The 22,016-nt window shown below is 40.0% G+C and overlaps 1 protein-coding gene across 1 annotated transcript; it reads left to right on the top strand.

The window, feature by feature from the left end:
• The first annotated feature begins 173 nt into the window (after nucleotides 1-173).
• On the top strand, nucleotides 174-6,144 carry CZH9orf40 (chromosome Z C9orf40 homolog). The gene is made up of 2 exons (XM_014886309.2): nucleotides 174-523; nucleotides 4,417-6,144. The coding sequence occupies exons 1-2, from the start codon at nucleotides 206-208 to the stop codon at nucleotides 4,573-4,575; spliced, it is 477 nt and encodes a 158-aa protein (XP_014741795.2). The 5' UTR covers nucleotides 174-205; the 3' UTR covers nucleotides 4,576-6,144.
• Nucleotides 6,145-22,016: the final 15,872 nt, after the last annotated feature.

Below are 22,016 nucleotides of genomic sequence, written 5' to 3'. Positions count from 1 at the left end.
GTCTGGCTCCATCCTTCGCGGCCGGGTGCGACTTTGGCTGTGTGGGCGCTTCCCGCCGGCTCCTCCCGTCAGGCAGCGCGGCAGGCAGCTCCACCCCTCGACGTCGCTGCCGACCGTAGCGCTCATGCGCGCTGCAGCGCGCGCCCGCCGCGCATGCGCCGGCCGTGCACACGATCCCTGCGGAGCCGCCGGCGCGCGGCCCCTCATGGCCAAGCGGCGCGCGGAGCCGCTGATGTGTCACGTGCCCGTGAAGCGGCTGCTGCGCGAGCCGGCGCTGCCCCGCGCGGGCGAGCGGCGGCCCCGGGCAGAGCCGGGCTGCGCGGGCCCCGCTGCGCCCAAGCGCCCGCTGGAGGAGGCGGAGGCGCCGCCGGGAAAGCGGCTCGGGCCCGGCGCCCCCCGTGCGCTGCCGGGGGACGCGGGCGGCGGGCGGCGGCGGCGCGGCGGGACCGCGGCGCCCCAGGACGCGCCGGCGGCGGAGGGACGCGCGGGCGGCCGGGGCAAAGAGGGGGCAGCCGCCGCCGAGGTAACTGAGCGGGAGGGGCCCGGGTCGCTCGCCCGCGGGAAGGGAAGTGAGGGGCGGTGCTGGTAGCGGCTGAAGCGTGTCTGCAGGACGCGGGTGTCCGCCGGGGGTGCTGGCGGGCTTTCGTGTGCCGCCCAGCCTCATCTGCGCCTTCTGGCCGCGGGCCTCCTAAAGCTCCTCTTATTTTTGTCTTCCTTGAGGCAAGAGAAGTATCATCCAGCTTTTACCGATCCCTCGTCCGCTCCGCGCCATGAAATGGATGGGACACAGCCTGTCCACCTTACCTGAGCTTATGCTTAGCTTCATCCCGTCCAGCGGTGCGGTGGAAGCTTGCCGAGGTTATTTTGTCGCCTCTGTTGTGTGGGGGTGAGGGTTAGGCTCACTACAGTGTCAGCTTCCTAAACTTCGTGTTTTGGCATGTAATAGCTCTGGCAGGGTCACAGATGTCTTTTAACCAAAACATTTAGCGGAGGCAGTGGTCTGAGGAAGGGCATCAGTGTAATAATGATTAGAGTATATTGAAACGACTTTTCTGGTTACCTTTAAACAATATACGTTTTTCTTCCTGGCCTTGACTGCATTTTACACAATAGTTCTGAAAAACAGATTTGGTACGTACAAAGAAAATTTTAATTAAAGAAAAAAACCCACACAACCAAAACAAATTTCACATGTTTCAAACACAGAAGTTTGGTGCGTGGTAAACTGACTTTTCCTCCCGTCTCGATCTTGTATGACCAGACGATTAGATTCAGTGATATGGAAGTGGCAGAAGGTCTGATCAGGTTAGATGGGCTTTGAACGGCAGCTGTAAACTCTAGTTTTGAGAATTTGATGTCTTTCATAGTACAATACCCACTTACGATCTGTAAAGAAAGGAGTGGCTTTTCATCTTGAAGCTCTTCTTTTTTGTGTTTTCTTGGATGATTGATTTGTTAATGGGTTTAATTGATGATGGATGGTAGAAATCTAGGAAAAATCCTACATGCTATGAATATTTTACAACCATTTTAAACACAATTATCTTCTCATTTTTGAAGAGAGAACATGTGTATTCGTAAACATAGTAATTAATCAATGTGAACAAACCTCTGTAGAACAGTTTGACTCCCATCACAGGTATAATGCTGGATTTTACTTGCTACAGAACAGTTTAACTGTCACCACAGATATAATGCTGGACTTCTAACTTTCTCTTAGCTTTTTTTGGCATAACTTTGTAAGCTTTGCAGTGGTTGGGAGACCACAAGTCCCTTAAATTTCCATACTGTAAAAATTAGTCCTCTATATAAAATATTTTTCTAGGAGTGTATTTTTAACAGGGTGTTTCTCTCAGCACAGTATTGTATAAAATGTTTTAGTTTTAAAATAAAGCTTGGTTAACACCTCAGGCTAGAGATACTTCTTCGGGTTTTTGTGTGTCCTACCTGTATATTTTATATCTTTTATAATGATATTTCTGATTATGATTTTTGCACCTTTCTGAAAATACAATCCTAAGGTTGGTGTTATTCTTTGCTATTTATGGCTTGTGTATTTCATTAATTTCACAGTATTTTTTGTTAAAGTTTAAAGCCTTATATTACAGTTGACCAGAGAGGAAAGATTATTTTAATTTTATTTCCAAGTACACTTTTGCAATTAGAGTTGGAAAACTAACTCCTTAAATATTACACAACTTAGTCTATAGAAACTGAACTTTTGTATCTCTGAGCTCACTGTGTGTTGCCTACCTTGACAGAGTTTCTACTCAAAACCTATGTGGAAACTTACTTAGTTGAAGGTGAATATTTGGTATTTTATTTTGCCTTCTAGTTAGAATGTTTAGCGTTTTTGCCTTTTTTTACTTGATGCTTTTTTTTGTTTTCACACTGAAACATTGCTGGTCTGTAAACTTGAAAGCTCTTGAGATTAATTATGCTTGTAGTCTTCGTCCAAAATTGAATATGTGTTTATGAACTCTTTGGCTCTAATAATTTTGAAACGAGGTTCTGTGCTTCACTTTATGCATACAAAGCATCAGAGTTCTGATTTTAAGTGCTTAGCTGTCAGTGTGAGCAAAAACTTATTAAACTGTCAGGGGAGTTCAAATTATGCAGGGGAGAATTTATAAAAGTAGTTGATGGTTTCTGAAACTGCACTACCTGAGATTTTTTTCAAAAACGTGTTAGCCACCTGCCCTGCACAGTTCTGTGTGATTGATGCTGTGTAGGCTGAAATATAGACTGGAAATTGCACACAGTTGTTGTTAATGCTGAGCAGTACGAAACATCCAGTTTACAAGAATGAGCAACTACTTTTGGTTTGACTTTTTTCCATTTTCAGTATAGTCGGTCCTTTTGTTCTTGTGTCACAGCGTCATTTAATTGGTTTTGGTCTCAATTAATGGGAAATTTTGTTATTTAGTATTTTCTGAAGACAGACTTTCCCAATGAGAAATTCACATTTGTAGTATTCTGCAGGCAAGGAGCCATCTTACTGCTATGAAATGTCTACACCTTTTGTCCTCTCTTCATTATTACAGGTTTTAAATAATGCAGAGGTTTTGCAGCAGAAAGACATTGCTTAGTACAACATATTGTAGTTCAGGAGAGGTATGTGTGGCAAGAAAAGAAAAATATATTCTTTAAATGATTTTATGTACTTCTGTCTTCTGGGAAGTGGGGAAAGCATAATTTTTCAGTATTTGAGGAGCTGTAGGGATGATACTCGCTACTGTATTTTTTATTCTGTTGCAAAACCAATGGACAAGTCATTCATTTTTTCAAGGGCCACACTGTAGAGGCCCATTGAAGTTGACTTAGTCACAATGTGGATTGTGGTTGTGCTTTCACCCCCCACAGTCTTCACATTGGTATCTGAGAAATACCAAAACAATTATACCAGTTTATTTGTTGAAAATACCTCTGTTCAGCATTTGGTACAGCTGAGACAGTGAAGTAAAATATTTTAAAATTCAAATTGTATGTTAGGAAAAATGCAAACCCAATATAATATAGAAATGCATTATTTTAGGTTTGTGTCAGCATTCACTTTTTAGATACCAGAAGAAAATACATGCTGGTGACCTAAAGAATGACTTAAGTCATTCCTCTTCCTAGGTGTATCATCTCCATAGAAACATGTACAGCTTGGCACCATTGATAACTGTGATATATTTATAAACAGACAGTGTGTTTTCTCATAGACATTAAAAAAAATTAAAACTGTCATGCCATATTAAATTAGTAGATGAGGATGTGTTTCTCCAAGGTTTTTTGAGGTACTGTCTAGTTAGGTTAAGTTGGAGCATTGTTGCTCATAATGCCAAGGTTGTGGGTTTGATCCCCATATGGTCCGTTCATTTAAAGAGCTGCACTCCTTGTGGGTCCCTTCTAGCTCAGAATATTCTGTGATTCTTAAGCTTTCCTCTCTTGAATACAAATTTTGGATACAGAAAAGAAGAAACAGAATGTGATTTAAACACTAGAATGCTTTATTTATCCTGCATGAATCATCCCTTGACTTGCTGTTAAGTAGGTAAATACATTACTTTGATTACTAGTTTCTTAATGTGAATAAAAATTGTAATTGTTATAAGAAGAAAAAACAGTGAGCTGTTTTTTGTGTGCAAAATCCAATAATTGTATAAGTTTTACACCTTGTAAGTTGTAAGTTGAAGAAATTTATGAAATTATGGAAGCTGCTACATAATTCTTCATAAGAATATTAAAAAAGGCAGAAGTAAATCATGATCTAGTTAAGAATCAACATTAAAATAATCGTTAATATGTAATAGCTAAGTAACTCTTCCTAGTTTCAGTTTCTCATAATAAAAGTTTCTTTTTATAATTTTCTGCTGGTGGTATGCTTAACGATGTTTTGTTAACTTTTTGTTTATTTGTCTCTTTTCAAAGCAAGAAGAAGAATTCTGTGAATATAACTCATTCCTGTACTGGAGAGCACCACTGCCTGCTATTGATTTGTCTGATATTCAGAACCTAGATGAAGAGACTCCACTGGGCGCAAAAACTGCTGCAAGGACTGATATCACAGAGACTGAAATGGAAACCTGATCAGTTGTTTCATTGCTGTCCCCAGGAATCTTGTTTCCATTGAGATTCAGGTTTTGTTCCTTGGGTGAATAATGAGTATGCTTATGCCGTCTTGGAGAAACTGTTGTGACAGTCTTTAAATGCAAATCTGAGTTGCCTTAGTGGATGGGATAAATGGTATTGGATACTTAACAGTGGGCTGTCTGAAGGTGTGCAGTAAGGAGGAGCCAACAGTGTCTAAAAAGAATACTTGAAAACACAGAGGCAGACTGAAAGAATAATACAGAAAATTAGAACTTTGGGATGCAATTAAAAGTAATGGGGATATGTTATGTGTTGATAGAAAATGCAAAATAATTTTATCCTTGACAAAAAAAGTGTGGTACCTGAAAGTGAAATATGTGTTGTTTTTTTTTTTAATGTGTCTTTTTTTCTGTATAATAGCTAAACCAAAATATAAGAGTCCATCAAAACTGGACAAAACATTCCCTTTTCTATGCAAACCAAAAACCAAGTGTGACAGAAGGGGAAGGAAAAGGGATTACTTTCTGCCGAAAGCTGCTGCTGTGTTCATATTCTCATTGTGAAAAAGTATTTTCACCTTATCTTTTTCACATTATGCACAGCAGTGGGCACCCAGTTTTCAATGTTTTTGGTTCATTCTAAAGTTATTGTTATTCTTAGTCTTTGTGACATTGCTCTGAACCAGTTGTCAGCATCTGAATAACACGTTTTGGCAAATGTGTCAAGGCAAGTTAGTGCAATATAAAATGACCGCACACTCTTTCAAACTTCAGTGAATGAGGTGTAGTTTTTGCAGAGACTGTGAATCTTGGAGAAAGTTTTTGCAGAAGTTCATTCAAATAGTGGTTTTTTGCTGTGAAATATGAACTTAATGTTTGTGATTTTCAATTTATTTACAAATTGAAGTACAATTAGAAAGACATGTTTTTAATAATAGACTGAAGTTGTATGGGAAGACTTAGATTTTGCAAATACTAAGGATAGAAGACATTGTATTTTTTCTGTAATCATTATGCAAAAAGCAACTTTTGAATTTTATTTTTTTCTAATGATGTGCTTGCTAAAGGACAATAAAGTTTTGCTTGTGTGTATATGATAACTTTGGCACTATTATTATGTGAAGTTCTTTATTTCATAAGATTGCTGGTTCTGTATCTTTGTGGATTTATTAGGTCTTTTTGCTTAAAACAGTGAGCTTTTCAGCTTTTTTGGTAAACACTTAGAAACTTTTTCTGGTACTTGTGCTGCATCTTTGGGTATCTTTGTTGCTTATTCATTTAGCTTGCTAAGATTTCTGAATACCTTCTGAAGAAAGGCTTAGTGACTTAGGCAGTTCAGGGTCCCTCTTTGGATATCCTTGTACCTTTTGTCAGATTAGCTGGATACGTATTTGGACAATATGTATTTTTCTCGACAGTTTCAACATTTTGTATTAGTCCAAATACACCAACTTGTCTTAGGAGGTACTTGATTTTTTTTTTTTAAAAACAAACTCTTCTGGCAAGAAGGCTATAAAACTGCTATTTCATGTTTACTATAACCAAAATAAATTAGTAAAAAAATGGATCTATTGATTTGTTGAGATGTTTGGATTGCTTATATGATCTAGGGGGGTTTGACCCTAGATAATACATGTGTTCCTATAATTGTGAGTTTTATAATATGTCACCATCCAGTGTTGTCAGGATCCAGTCAGTATTTTGCATTATTAGCTTTTCAACACACTTTGCTCATTTAAAATCTGCTTGGTGCTTCACTCACAGTATATATGTTGTAGCAATGGCCTGCGTATTATTATTAAAATCTGTAATTTTATTCTGTTTGTGGGACAGAGGATGTTTTATTATTGTCATTCAAATACATGTTTAATCTATCCCATAATAAGATAAATAAGTCCTTTACAACAAATTAAGCTTGCAGTGTGCTGTAAGTATGTTTACTTCATTTGCAATTGTGCTGTAGGCAAGCACTTTCCTCTTAGTTCCAGTTCTGGACTCTGTTACGGGCTGGAATGTTATGGCTACTTTTAGGGCATTTCCAGAGCTGATTAATTTTTTCCATTCATCTCTTTGCAAATAGAAGTAAATTTAAACGCTTTGGAAAACTACTTGAAATTACCCTTGAAAATCTGGGTTATACGAAATGCTGGGCCAGTAAGGGAGAGTGATGATAGATTACATAAATTTTGCATTAGAGCTGACATATGATAAGAAATTGCATTTCTCAGTGTCTGGTATCTCCAGATGCCATGTGACGCTGAACTACCAAATTGCTGGTCTTGGCTTCTGGCTCCATTTTTCTAGACATCTTTCATTCGAAAGCTATACATAAACTCAGGCTGTTTTAATTTGCATATGTATTAATATTCAGTGAGAAGAAAACGTTCTTTTAAGATCAAGAAATGCCATCACGCATCTTGAGACAGTTTGGTGGCTACATACTGACTGACAGTTTTAATCTGATACGGTTTTAAATTTCAGGGGAAAAGAATAATTTGTATTTTCTAGTTAACTGGGAGTTTGGTATTCTGTAAAAGGAAGAACAAGTGTCACAAATTTAAGAATTTGTAAGGGGTAACCACATCTAGACACCACCCAAGCTGATCAGGTTCTGCAGCAGCAAGTTACACAGTAAGGGTATAGGCATAATAGTAAGTCAGATGTGGGAGTTAAATATGTTTCAAAGCAAATACAGACAGCAAAGTAGCATGACCAACATTAGTAAATTTTTTGCATTGTTTCTAAACTGAAGACATGTTTTACATTGTCTCATGTATGTTTACTGAAGGCCTACATTATGTTTATGGTTCCCAAGATAGATAAGCCTCTGGGAGAACATTAAAGCTCAGTCCAGATCAGGAAAAGTGAAGAACTACTGTGAAAAACAGGCTGCACAAAATGAACATGTGTTAGGTAAGTAGAGATGTAGAAAGAAAAGGAAAAAATTGTGGGGGATGGAAAGTAGGTGATCGTGAAGTAACTCAGACTATGAGTGCACATATAGTTGGCCAACAGATCAATGACAATATTTTCGGCATTGGCTCCATCTTCATCACAGCAACATTAGTTATTTGAATATGGATATGATGTAAATGTAACAGGTTTCTCATTCTTTTGACAGTTTCTGGTTGATTTTTTTCATTTTGGCCAGGAATCTAGTGGATGTTAAAAAAGCATGCTTGTATATAGGTACTTGGAAAATATGTAGGGTCCTTCATGAAGAAGATAAAAGCATGCAAATGTGTATGTTTCCACGTGAAACTGAAGTTAATTACTATTCAGCATCTGCCAGCATTTTCTAAACAGAGAACAGTAGATTCATTTGGGGAAATTCATGTATTCTTTTGTGAAGGCATTTGACCATGACTGTGTAAGACGGGTTAGACTGCGGAGACTCAGTGTTTTCTGCAGCAAAGCTTGTGCTCAAAGAAGCATTTCGTAATAACTAATATGCCTAGGTTGGCTTAATTACTTCCATGCCTACAGTTACAACTTTGGCACTCTAGATGGCAATACACATTCACAGTAAGTTACCATGAATCTGGAAAATGTTTTGGGTATGCTTTTATTACAGAGTGCTACTAAAAATTCAAGCGGTGACATCACGAATGTTAATCATTTCCTTACTGTGATACATAAATAAGGGCAGATCAACTCACAAGTTCATGATCATAAGGGGGCACAAGGTTTTCAGCGTAACTAGAGTAAAAGCGTTCTGTCAAGGAGTTTTGATTAATCTCTTAATTCTCTCCAAATCTCCTCATCCCTCAAAGAAGAAACAAACCAAAAAATAGCCAACCGAACTCAATTTAATACATGGGATTTTGTTGTCACTACTTTGTACCACTGTTTCCTTTAGTTAAAACTGGGGAACAAACTTTATCAGATATTGGATGGAAACCTCAGTTGGTGGCTGAAGGCTGCTTAAAGTGTCTAATGATAATATGAGGAAGGAAAAGGTAAGTGCAAATTCATAAGAAACTAACTCAGGAAGAAGTATTTAAATGTTTGTATATAGGTAATTATTTGCAGTGTGGATAAAATTAGGGAAGGAAGATACTTATTTTCCTTTTTCCTGATTAAAATTCCTACTCAATGCTTTTTTGTATTAGAGAATTTGATGGTGATGTATAGTATATTTTGACAGTATATTTTAATTACTATTGCATTTGCTAGTAATAGTTGTAGTCAGTAGTAGTAAGGACTTCAACAGACATTGTTCTTTCTTCTCTTAAAGCCATACAGATAATAACCTTTTCCCCGATGAAGGAAAAAATAGTTTTCTTGTTAGTGATATGTTACTCTTGCCAGAGGAAAAAATGTGAAAGCAGGATGGAGACAAAGTAAATTTTTGCTTGTGTGTTTACTTTGTTTTTATGGTAGATGATTATTTTCCTGCTTTTGTTTTGTCTTATTTTATGATAACTTTTGAAAGAAGGGATATGGACTAGCTAAGCATTATATGCATTTTATATTTTTCCACTTTTCTTATATGTATGCTTACTGTTCATATTTGGATTGGAATATGAATTAAGTGATTTACCAAGTATGAGATTGAGAAAATGAAACAAAAATAGCATTGTACTATCTGCAGTGATGTTTAAGCTAGAGAAAAGCCTTTCATGCAGAGCTATGAATGGAAATGAGCCATTCATTGTTCTCTTGCGCAGGTGAATTTTACAACATCCTTCATTTGAGTAGTAGTACACAGATGCTCGTCTATCTAAATTGAAACAGTAATTAATTATATTGGATCTATGCAGTCAAATACTTCTCTCTGAAGTCCGATACAAGATACTGGATATTTTCTTTTGATGCTTCATCTTGCAGAGCTTGCAGAGTATGAAAATTGCTTTCAGTTTCTTTTAATTCCTGGAATTAAAAAAAAAAAACAACAGCAAACAAACACCTTATTTTGTTTCTGATTACATAATTATTATGTAAGAACTGCTTTGGCATAAAGTAAACTACCAAAATCCTTTTGTTTCGTGATCATCAGTTGGAAACTACAATTAAAAAAAAAAAATCAAGTAATCACCAAAGGTTCCATTTGTATATGCTATAATGGTTTTTCTTCTTTTACCTTTATGGAATTGGAGAACCTGTGATTGAAAAGAGGAAAATCTGCTTCAAACCTCTGTATTTCCAGATGTGTAATGTGTAATACAGAGACACAAAGGACAGTTTTTAATTGTGGAAATTTAACTCGTAAAAATAATTCTGAAGTATGATTGGGAAACACAGTATGAAAATAAGAGTCAGTCACACTACTTTGATGTGATTTTCCCAAGGATGGAACTAAACTAATTTCCTCTCCTAGATTAGTCAGTTTTTCCTCAGAAAAGAAAAATATTTCAGGTATTTTCATATGAGGATGGAATTTAAGAGAATAGTACTTAAATTATCACCTGTGCTGATTCCTGTGATAATAAAAACTACAATTTAAAAGCACAGTATAGCAATTAGCAAACACATTGATATAAAAATTATGTAAGGGCTATACTAAGACACTGGGTTATAAGAGAAGAGTGTTGTTTTAGAAATGGGGCATTGCTGCAAGGAAAGAGTAAACTTCTGAATTTCTTGAATAGAAGTAAGTTTAAATTCACTTTGCTTTCCTTTTAGAAATCTAGATACCTGAAAGTGAAATTAGAGCAGCAGCAACAAACAGCCAAGTTAATCAGTTTGACTGTTACATTATGTTATACTTCTGTTATTTAGTATGGGATATCTACTCAAAACACTGTTTAAAGCAATAGTTATCATAACAGTGCTCTTCCTAGCTGACACCAATATCTGCTGGTAACTGCCTGCTGCTTTCAACACGGCTCTGCAGGCCAGGTATAGCTTACAGGGTGAATCCAAATAGTTCCCTGCCTTTTCTGCCATGTTTTGGCCATCAGGCTGTACCTGATGAGGAACCCTTGCCGAGACCCCACAATTGCTAGGGTAGCCTGTGAGAGCCAACAGACAAGTGTTTGTTCCTTGCCTGCAGAGCAGTTAGCAGTTATTAAACACGCATGTCACATGAATATGAATGTGTCTTCAGCCTTTGGAAGACTGGCACAGACACTGGACAGTATTCATTGTGAAACTGCCCATCTTCTTGCACTGTATAATCCGGCATTGCTTTAAGTCTTGTGTACCACTCTGAGAATGGGTGTGCTCAGCGTACTTCAAGACATCCTAGTAAATTCAGGTTTTCCTCTTGCCTCCAGCATAGGTCACCAAAGGACAGACTTCCTTTTTCCTTAGTGAAGCATGCTGCTCCATGTATATTCATCACTGTTTAACCCTTGATTTTCAGGTATTTGATTTTTAGGTAATTTTAATTAAAAATTTGTTTTTGTGATTAGTTGATTTTTAAGTATATAGTTTTCCGTTGGTTTAAGAGGTCAGTCATATGGATAAGGCTCTTTTTTCAGTCTTGAACATGAAGATTTTTTTTGTCTTCTCTAAAGCTCAAATGTTTGCTTTGGCATGTCTTTGAATATGAATACTAACACAAACGTCCATCTTCCCAGTTCTAACTTCTGTATAGTCCCTGTGAAAAAGATGTCACAAAAACATAGAATGTTAAGGGTTTGGAAGTGCCTTAAAATAATTTGGAGGAGATTTAAAATGTAGTCAAATCCCTTCTGCCATGGAAAGGGACACCTCCCCCTAGACCAAGTTGCTCAAGGCCTTACCCAGCCTGGACTAGAACACTGGGGAGTTGGGACATCAGCTTTCCTGCAGGTCACTTTCAGATACTGGCAGGTTGCTATGAGGTCTCTTCTCCAGGCTGCATAGTCCCAACTTTCTCAGCTTGTCATTTTAGTGGACATGTTCCAGTCATCTTACCAACCTCATGGCCCTCCCCTTGACTTGTTCCAACACTTTCTTGTCCTTATGTTGGGCATACCAAAACCGTACACAGGGTGGGTGACTCCACGTGGGTCTCACAAGAGCAGAGCGGAGGGGTAGAATCACCTCTAATCTGCTGGCCACACTCCTTTGGATGTAGACTGGAATGCATTTAGCTTTCTGGGCTGCAAGTGCACACTGCTGGCCCACGTTGAGTTTTTCATCAACTGTCAACCCCAAATCTTTGTCCACAGGGCTGCTCTCAGTTACTTCTCTGCCCCACCTGTGGGTGTGTCTGGGATTGCCCTGAGCCAGGTATAGGACCTTGCACTTAGGTTTGTTGAACTTTATGAGGTTTGCATTGGCTTGCCTCTCAAGCCCTGTCAAAGTCCCTCTGGATGGCATCCCTTCCCTCCAGCATATTTGACTGCAGCACTCAGCTTGGTGTCATTGGCAAACATGCTGAGGGTGCTCTTGCTCCCAGTGTCCGTGTCACCAATAAAGATGTTGAAGAGTATCAGCCCCGTACCAACCCCAGCTTGTGCCTAATATGAAAAACAGATGGGAAAGCAAAATACAGATTTTGAAGATTGTTTTAAAATGAGGATTTGAGAGCTCTAGGGTAATGGCTGGAGGAAGTGTCACTGAAGAATCCATATGCCTGTCATTTGACACAGTCTAAGAAGCTAAGTCAGACAGAATTCTTACCTTCTAGGAGTACTCTGAAAGGTGATACTTTTGAAAACCACTCTGAGGGATACAAGGAATGAGAGAGCAAACAGAAGAGAGGCAGTGTTCCCTGAGGACTATTCTACAAAACTATTCTTCAAAATTTCTTATCCTTGGAATTAGGATTTTTGTTATTGGTCAATTAAGGCTCTCCAGAAACTTGGAAAAATTTAATTGATACTGTTTAACTACACATACCATCTGAGAATCATTGAATGTTGAGGTGAAAACCACAGTGTTATCCTTTGATCCTGCATCTTCCTTGTGTTTGTCTTCACTACCTGAAAGGAGGTTGTAGTGAGGCAGATCTTGGGGTTTTGACCCAAGTAACAAGAGAGGACAAGAGGAAATAGCCTCCATTTGTACCAGGGAGGCTCAGATTGCATATTAAGGTAACTTTATTCACTGGAAGGGTTGCCAAGGATTAGGACAGGCTGCTCAGAGAAGTGATAGAGTCATTGTTCCTGGAGGTTTTTAAAAGATGTGTAGTTGTGGCAATTAATGACATTGTTTAGTGGTGGACTTAGCAGTGCTAAGTTAATGTTTGGTGGATCTTAGAAGTCTTTTCCAATCTAAATAATTCTATGGATCTACAGTTGTTGCCTTTTGCAAAAGTACACTGTGCTTCTCTGTAACTGTAAAGCATTTATTCACATGAGATGGAGATTACTACACCTTAAAGCTGCCAAACACACTCCTACACCAAGTTTCTTAGAATGCCTCCACTAATTTTCCTACTAATTTTCTTTTAAGAAAATTTAGTAACAGAGACCAGACACACCATGTGAAATATTGTTTCTCCATTCTAGACTGTGATACCCTGCTGTAGGAAGTAATATGCTGGTTTCCATGAGACAATCACTACAAGCACAAAAGCTATTTGTTTTTGTAACAAGATTAAACTGTCCTATCACATTTTGTTCTTTGGGTCTATACCAAGGATATTTCAGAATGCATTCCAGGAAAATTACGGTTATTTGTGATTGTGACCATCAGGTTGAGAAAACTTACTCCACTATGTTCCTTGCAACTTAGAAATTCTGAAGTTATAAAAACAATTTTTCTCATAGAATAAGTTGTGCAGATTGTCCAATTGACTTCAAATAATTCTTCATATGTTCTAATACAACATCAGAACTATGTTGAGGGATTTTGAACTATATTCAGATATCAATAACTACTGTTGAATGGTTGACATGCCCAAAAAAGAAGACATCCTGTCTGTGTGTAATTAAAAATTCTCTTCCTTCTTGCCTCCTGTTGAAGCAATCTATCACGTGAACAAGTAGATGATTGACATTTATATGCCTGTATGGGTTCTGTCACCTGTTAATAAAAAAGTAATTCTAAGTGTGATGAGGGAAGTAATGTTCTCCTTTGTTGGCAGATCAGTTTCTAGTATCAGTGTACATTGGGCAGCAGCAGGGAAGATTTATCTGTGATCAGATCTGGAACAATCAGTGTATATATGCATACTGTGAAATAAGCAATAAAGTAGGACTTAAGCTCACTCTAGGAGGTTGCCTTCACACACTGTATGTTGAAGGGGAAGACCAAAGCAGAAAATTCTGTTCTGTTGTAGTTCAGAATCTGCATGGTAAAACAATATTTATATTTTGTGCTATAATGAACAACATTTTGCCACAATGCCTTTTCATAGTGTGCTAAAGCAGAGGCTGAAACAGTCATCATCTAATGAGTGTGTTCAATATATTGGCTGCCAGCATTTAGTCTGGGATTGACTTAGGCTACTTTAGTTACATAAAGTTAAATAAGCCTAAAGGCAGACCAATTTGTTGGTGATGATATGAATGGGGAGAGTCTACCATTTTTATTCCTCGCTTCTCTCTTTGCTGCATCATGAGTTCTTGAAGGTCTGCTAGGGCACTAAGGCAAAGGTAAAGGTGTGTATATAGTCTTATGAAACTCGGTATCTTCAGTGCACTTGGACATGATGAAACAATGAAAGTGGGAGTTCCCTCTAAAACGGATTAGTGCATGAGATATAAATTAGTTTGGGCTTTTAAATTCCAAAGTCTGTATGAACATCTAGTAGATTGTGCCTGATTAAACATGATGGATGGAAAAAGCCCCGAAAACATTTCAGTCTATTTTTCTGGTTATGAGGTATGATAATAACTAATCTTAGAGAATAGGGTGGGTATCTGGATGTTTATGCCTTTGCAGACCATCCGTGGAAAGAACAGAAACAAACCCTCTTTGGTAAGTGTTTTCATTAAGCGTATTATCCTCCTTTGAGATTGCTTTTTGGTACAGTTGGACTTTGAAAACAATGCAGGTGATTAATGAATTCATGCACTCATACTTTGACAAGTATACATTTAACTTACTTAGGACATGAAAAGCAGGAGATCCAGTGCACTGTTCTGATGAGTGTCCAAGAACTGAGCTGTCTGCACTGCTGTTAAGGTGACAGCTAAGACACCGGAAATAAAGGACTAACAAAAAAGAAGCTCAAAGGATGGACAAGCAAGATAGCACTGGTCTTAAGGTAAGTCTGTAGAAATAAGATTGATAAGGAGGAAATATCTCAGCAGTTCTGATTTCTAGAGAAAACAGGAGACTACATGAAAGTTATGTGGACTTTGAACTACTGAAGTGGCTGTTATAAAACATACCACATGTATTTTCATATCACTGAAGTGCTGAGGAATTGGGTGTGGGAATTTGCAGCATAAGCTGGCTTATATGGCTTTTCACAGCAGATTTTTAGGTCTTTGTACTAGGTAAGAAATGGCAAGACCTGATTTCAGGGAAGACTGAGCATTTCTTATGTCTGAAAGACTCTTCACAACTTAGAAAGAAATGGCAGAACCCTGGAATTTAGAAAATGCTTGCAATCAAAGGAATATGTGTATGTAGCTATGGCCCAGTAAGTCTCATGCACCTGTGTGTGCTGAGATACTTGTGTTTCAAGTTCCTCACGGAGTTCAGATTCATATGAAGAGGGGGTGCAGTAACAGTTACTGATACATCCTATTAAAATATTAATTTTCTTCATTTATAAACATTGATGATACTAGCAAATTGAGCTAAAAGCTTCTATGCTGACTCAGGATGACTTGATTGAGAAAATTTAAGTAGCAATAATTTAATACCTTAAAAAAAAAGTTATAGCTAGGTAAGGAATGAACATGATGTTTAGCGCCTGCTAACATTTCTAGAAGTCCATCCTGTTTTTAGAAGCTGTAATACTTTCTTAAGGCCTACCGTGTGGGAAATGAGGCTGGAAACAGTTTTATTATCGTCTCTGTCTTTGAAATAATAGTTTATGTGAAACCACTGCTAAGTTTGACAACCAGTATTTCAAAAGGCCCTGAAGCATGCCCAAGGACCAAGTAGACTCTGTGTTTTGGGGTGCTGCTGAGACTGTGTGTCTTCCATCTTCTGAACTGTCTTCTCCCTGGTGCTCACAGAGGCTCTGTTCAGATATCTAGAAAGAACAAGTGGATAGGAAATATGGATAATATCCAGAAACAGATGGACATTGGAGCTCACAGTCAATACAGTAGCCAGAAACCAACAAAATAAAAAAAACAGTAGGCAAGAAGCAGATGAGAAACCAAAGAACTGGAGCCTGGGATTTATTATAAGAGGTTAAGTTTGAGATAAGAGGAAATAGAGATTGACTGAAAAGTAAGGTTTGAGAAACAAGTTGAAGAAAACAAAGACTGGAAACAAATTCAGGATAAAGAAGAATGCTGTATGCCTGTTTTATTAGTTTGCACTAGGTACAACGAGTTAAAGTTATTGCAGGGACTTTGGTTTGATGGCTGTGGTCCTTGGGGCATTCAAGGGCTCCAGTCCTGCAAGGGACAGTGGTAAATGCTGGGGAGCTATAGAGGTTGCTTTTTTAAAGTTTTGTCAGTGTGGAAAAAGTGATACAGAAGGTATGTGAAGATGACTAGAAAGATCAAGAAGCTAAGTGTTCAAAAATTTGGGTTTGTATCCAAATTTCAGCACTTTATGAAGATTTTAATGAATACACTATACTGTTTTCTTGGTTGTGTTCATTGTCGTGAGCTGTCATACTGCTACTGTTCATTTTTTACCTTTTGTCTTCAATAGTGTCTTGATTACCTGTGATTCAAATCTTCGTATTTCATAATTCGAAAGAATTGCTAATTTCCTCTTGAACCTTCTTGTTACTTTTATTGTAACTTATACGATGAATTTACTTTTACAGCCCCTTGTAAAATGACAGGGGCATTCGGAGCGTGGACTGGGATGCAGGCAAACCAGAGTCAAAAAGCATATGCTGAGTTTGGGGGTACCTGTGATCCGGTCTCCCGATGTGAGAAAGAATTTGGCAGGGTGGAAAGAGTGCGCAACTGGGCCCGAGAGGGGAAGCATGTGAACGGAGATCTTCTCGGCCCGGCCGTCGAGACTCCCCGGGCAGCCGAGGCAGAGCGGGAAAGCGCGGCCCTGGCGGCAGAGCGCACCTCCCGGGACAGGGGCACGCAGCGCCTGGTTCGCCGAGGAGTCGGGGGTAAAGGACGGCGCCCCGCCCGCCCCGCGCTGCCGCCGCGGGACAAGGATCGGGGCTCGGGGCATGGCGGCGTGGCAGGAGCTGCTGCTGTCCCTGCCGGGCTCCGCGTGCGGCGGGCACCGGCGGAGACGCGGCTGGCAGCCCCCGCACCGGGAGCGCGCCGACCCGCAGGTGAGGACGGAGGCAACCGGGGACAGCCGTGTCCCGCCGTGTCCCGCCCAGCGGGCTGCCGGGCAGCGGGGGCTGTGAGCGATCCTCGCCGCCCTCAGCCAGCCCCGTCCCTGCGGCTCCAGTGGGGCAGTGTCCGCGCCGAGCGGCGTGGGCCGCCGGCTCGGACAGACAGACAGAACGCTCGCTGCGCCACGCGTGAGGGGCGTCCGCGCCAGTCCGCGAATGGCATCAGGCTCCGTCCTCAAGTCCAGGCGGCCTGGGGAGAGCAGATCACTGCTAGCTGACGGCGAAGAGAAACCTCCGGGCTTCTGGGGGCTGCTTTACCAGGGATTTGGTGTTCTGGGGGTTTGGTGTTGGTATGCTCTTTAGCTCCGTGTGTTTCTGCAGACGGGGACGTGAGTGTTTTCATACAAACACATAGATCTGCTTGTATTCTAGTAGCCGTGGAAGGCTTTTAGCAAAAAAAGCGGTAGTGCTATTCCAAATAGATATGAGGTTAGGTGTAAGCTGTCAGAGAAGTGCCTCTGGCTTTAGTAAATTGTCACTTCTTTTGGCTATGATGTTGACTGAATGATTTTGTTTGTTTGTTTGTGTTTTGGAGAGGTTTTTTTTTGTTCGCTTTTGTCTTTAAATTTAGAGATGGAGCAGTTGTGATTCAGGTGTTTGGTGTTTAAAAAGAGACCTCTGCTACTATAGCATTAATCTTATGAACATTACCAAGCTGGATGATATTTCACACAGATCATGCTGCAGCAACATTGATGTAGCAAGGTATTTTCTGTATCTTTTTCTGATACACTTGCTGAATAAAAGAAACATGTTTACAGTAGAATATTCTTTATATGTCTCTTTATGAACATCCTTTTCAAAATACACAATATCTGCTTGTTACCTAAAAAATTTTAAGAAAGCTAGTGTTTAGAGTTGTGAACACCTGAAGTTAAATCACAAAATTTTGCTATTAAAACATTGGAGTAGCCAATCTTTAGAGATTCATGTCTTTTGGACCTACCAAGGGAATTGTAGTGTTACGTATAAGCATCAGTGGATGCTGTTTAAGGAAACATCATAATTTCCTTTTCTTTGTCTCTGAAGCATTCTCTGAAGTTGTGAAATCAATTTACAGGTTTTTGGTAAATTTATCTTATACCATAAAAACCTAGTTTAAAGTAGTAACAGCTTATATAGTAGTATTAAAAACCGCAATAAGCAGCAAGTAGATTGTTGTGTTTGAACCAGTTTCCTTAATTGTTTTGTGGCTTGATAAGGAAAAAATTGATTTCACGACTGTTAAAAGGTCAGAGCACAGTGACCACCAGTAATGAGTGTGCTGAAATATGTTGTTTCTAGTAGTAACCAGAATCAGGAAGAAAACATAAAATTCATCCAGAACTATAACAGAAAAAGATATTTCTTTTTGAACTTCACTGTAATATTTCTTTTAAGTTATAGGAATAGGGAACAGATAATTATTACTTGTCACTGCTTTTCCCCTCTGCCCCTTTGTGACCCCCTAGTGAAGGGCAAAATGCCATAAAAGAGCAGGAGGTAGGTGAGTTTGAAATGTCTATAGTATGTAGTTTCAAAGACATGTCTGTCCAAGCATACACATGATTGTACAGTGCAAGCAGTACTCCAGTCTGGACTGTGGGTAAATAATTGATGTTTTATGTGCCTGGGTTTCAGTTTTGGAAATTGATGTTGGCACCTAAGAGCGTAGGTCTCTCCGGGGCCAGTGAAACTTTGTGTACATGTTGATTGGCTTTGTGGAGAACCTCATGGGCCTGAAAACTGCAGAGTGTCGCTTCTTCATTCTCCCCAGGAGTTCTTGTTTGCCTCTGCATAACACTGGGAGGTGTCCTGAATCATAGAAAACAGAGTTTCACAGCCTGGATTTATAGTATTGTCTTTAAAGTACAGTACAGGACAGCATGTCACGAGGAAGCTGCAGCAGTAAGAAGGGAAAGTCAGTCTCTTCATGTTGCTGCCAGCACTATGCTGAACATGACCATGGTAGACTGCTGTATCCCATCTACAATGTCTGACAGTGTGGCTATAATCTGGTGTGTGGAAGCTAAGTGAAACTATTCCAGGAGGAAAAATCTATGTGAAACATTGCATTACTCTTTGTACTTACTTTCCTACATAAATAACTCCTTCGTCCCTCTTTTTTTTTTGTAGTTCAGATTATCTTATCTTTTACTTAGTAGCACTGTGTTAAGTGAAAAGGTGGAACCCTGCAGGTGTGTCCTCCAGCAGGCTGATCTATAGGTTTTTCTGTGCTCTCCATGGAAGTGTTAGGTGCAAGCAGGACAATCCAATTTTTTGAGAATTGCACTGATGTTTTTGAGACTCCTCGAATGGTACACAACACAGCAAGAAGCTGAGGTGGCCAAAGTTTAGCAGGTTTTGATCTTCCATCCGTGTTCTTTTCAGATAGGCTCTATCAAATGCTGTGTAAACCTTCCTTGATTCTTGTAATATATAAACTTATTACTGTAACATACCTTCTAGGTAAAACCTTGTGATCCGCTCTGTATGACTTGAATTACGAAGTAATTCACGTTTTTACTTTACATACTCATCTCTAACACATTCCCTCAGTTTTTGAAGTGGTCATACTTTTGCCTCCCAGCTAAAAGAATAGGGTCCCCTTTCAGGGTCCATAACTGTTTAACTCTCAAAAAAGGCAGATAGCATTAAGCATTTGTCTTCATCCCTTTGTTAATTCTTTTGCATTTCTGCCATAGTGCAGGTACAGGTACATGCTGTTCTAAGTTGTACAGTACCCTCTATCCATAATATAGGAACGGAATGAGGCATCTAAAAACAGTTTCTGAAGTTTCTTGATTTTTTTTTCAACCAGGACAGAAGCTGGGTGCTGTCATGCTATACTTTGATAAATGCTAGTCAGAGAAAAGGGTTTTTAAAACCCACTGGTGATGTGACATATTGTTGTCTCAGTTTCCAAATCACAAGTCCTCTGGTTGCTAATAAAAGTGGTGCTTCAGTTTTTTTGTAATTTTTAAGTCTTAGAGATGAAAGTGGAGTTCAAGCCTCTTCAGTATTATCAGTAATGGAAAGGTCTGCAGAGGAACAGTGCTGGGGCAGATACTTGTCTCCCAGCCGTCAGTGGTTTCAGATGTAGTGGCCTGGAACTTGGTAAGCATCATTAGTAAGGTAAGCACCTTAGTGTCAGCCCTGTGATGTGAGAAAATTAATGTTTTCTATATGGAAGTGCTTTTCTAGTGATCATGCAGTGCTAGAGGTTGCACGTCTGACTGGGACTTGGTCATATCTCTGGGGGGTTAGCAGCCTGTTGTGACTGTAGTGTCACTTTAGGCTGCGTTGTTGAGGTCACGTTCTGGAAATAAATTTTTTAACAGCCTGCTTGGAATGGGATTATCCCAGATTTGATCAGTCCTGGTCTTATCGATCCTATAAACCAGTGCATTCGATTACCTTGCATTGGTGCAATTTAACCCCCAAAGAGGCATAGCAGAGCTTCTACTATTACATTCCCAGAGCATCTGCTAGTACATCCCAATTGTATGGAATACATCCACCTCTCTGCCTTCTGGCCAGCCAGTGTTTAAGAAGGGCTGGGTGGGCAGTGCTGTGCAGCCTTAGCCCTCACAGTCAGCTCCTCCTGTCCATTCTCCTTACAGCACCCTACTTGGCCCTGCTCTGGCCCTTCTCTTATCACTTGTGCTACCACAGGTCATGAGACCATCTGAACACAGATGCAGGCATCCTGGTGAGCAGAGAGTGCTATCAGACGGCTGGGTGGCATTTGGAGCTGCCACTCAAGGGAGAGGAGTTGTCATCAGGGTGGAGCAGACAGGAGGGCGTGCCTTGAAACATAGTCCACGTGCTGGGAGCCTGGAGCCAGCTTTGTGCCAAGAGGGCAGTGCTGATGGCTGACAAATCATTTTGTGCAGCCTGGCTTGAACTGCAACCACAGCTGCTCCTTTCTGCCTTATCCTGGGGAAACATAAGCCTTTGGGAATCACTTTGGCCACTGTTGCAACCCCCAGTGAATAAACAAGGTGTGGTGGAATATATCTTGGACATGAGGCTGAAGGTGCAGAGAGACCTGCTGGAGAGCTCAAGGGTGTGTCCAGGCGGTCTCTGGGGCAAAGGGGGACAAGGATGTCCCTGCAGTACCCAATGGCTGCTCCCAGGTAATGGCTGGCTCTTCTTCCAGCTGGTTTGTGAGTGTGCAATATTTGATGGGTTGATGATGTGACTTATATTTAACTGTGAGCTGGCATGGAAAAGGAAAGCCTTTCTTTTGGAAGATGGAGTGGAGGGCAGAGCCAAAGAGAGAGGTAAGACACATCCAGGTGAGAAATGCAGAAGTGGGACTGATCATACCTTCAGGCTCTATAGAAATCACCCAAGATGTGTTTTCTCCTTCTTTGGAAAATGTAATTTCAGTTCTGTGACCTGTCTTCTAGTGTGTGAGAGGGCCACTGTCAAGCCCAAGAAGATTTTGTTACTAAGTGAGACAAGCAATGGACCAAAAAGCAGAATTCTGATAGAAATGACAGTGTACAGTCGCAGGGCTACAGAGGTGAGCTCTGTAGATTGCTCACATCATGCAATCATAGAAACACAGAATAATTTGGGTTGGAAGTGACCTTAAAAATCATCTAGTTTCAACCTGGCACCTTCCTCTAGAGCAGGTTGCTGACAAATTTTGATTTCCTGGGACCCTTCATGCTTCCTTCAGCTGAATTTTGCAATCTGCATTTGCTTTACACATCAGATAATTTAGATATAGCTCACCTTTAGAGAGTCACCTCTCTAGTCAACATTAAACCCTGTGAAAGAAAGCTCTGATATTTACTATCAGATATTTTTTTTCTCTTCCTCCTTCTGGTTTAAATTAGGAAGATCTTTGTGCTTTGTGATTTTGAATCTTTTGATGAAAGAATGCATTTGTCACAGCAATGAGTGGTTGATCTCTGTGATTGCTCAGTGCTAGGTAGATTAGACCTGATTTTAAAGAGAGCAAGTTGGTTAGCTCTTTGCTAAGATAAAGTGCTTAACAAGTAGCAAGAACAGCCTTCCTAAGACTGACTTCAGAGCGGAAATCTGAATGAGGCTTGAAGCATTGTATTGACCCTCTGAAACATCATTTTCATATGGTTTCCTAGATTTTCACTTTAAAATTAGTT

This window comes from Sturnus vulgaris, chromosome Z (genome assembly GCF_052056855.1).
Source record: "Sturnus vulgaris isolate bStuVul1 chromosome Z, bStuVul1.hap1, whole genome shotgun sequence".
Lineage (NCBI taxonomy): Eukaryota > Metazoa > Chordata > Aves > Passeriformes > Sturnidae > Sturnus > Sturnus vulgaris.
This window is presented reverse-complemented; position numbering and strand designations above follow the sequence as displayed.

Excerpts from the sequence above, each read along its gene's own strand:
- CZH9orf40 (XM_014886309.2), top strand. The coding sequence starts at position 206 with ATGGCCAAGCGGCGCGCGGAGCCGCTGATGTGTCACGTGCCCGTGAAG. Across the intron at positions 524-4,416 it reads AGGGGGCAGCCGCCGCCGAG|CAAGAAGAAGAATTCTGTGA; the intron begins GTAACTGAGCGG and ends CTCTTTTCAAAG.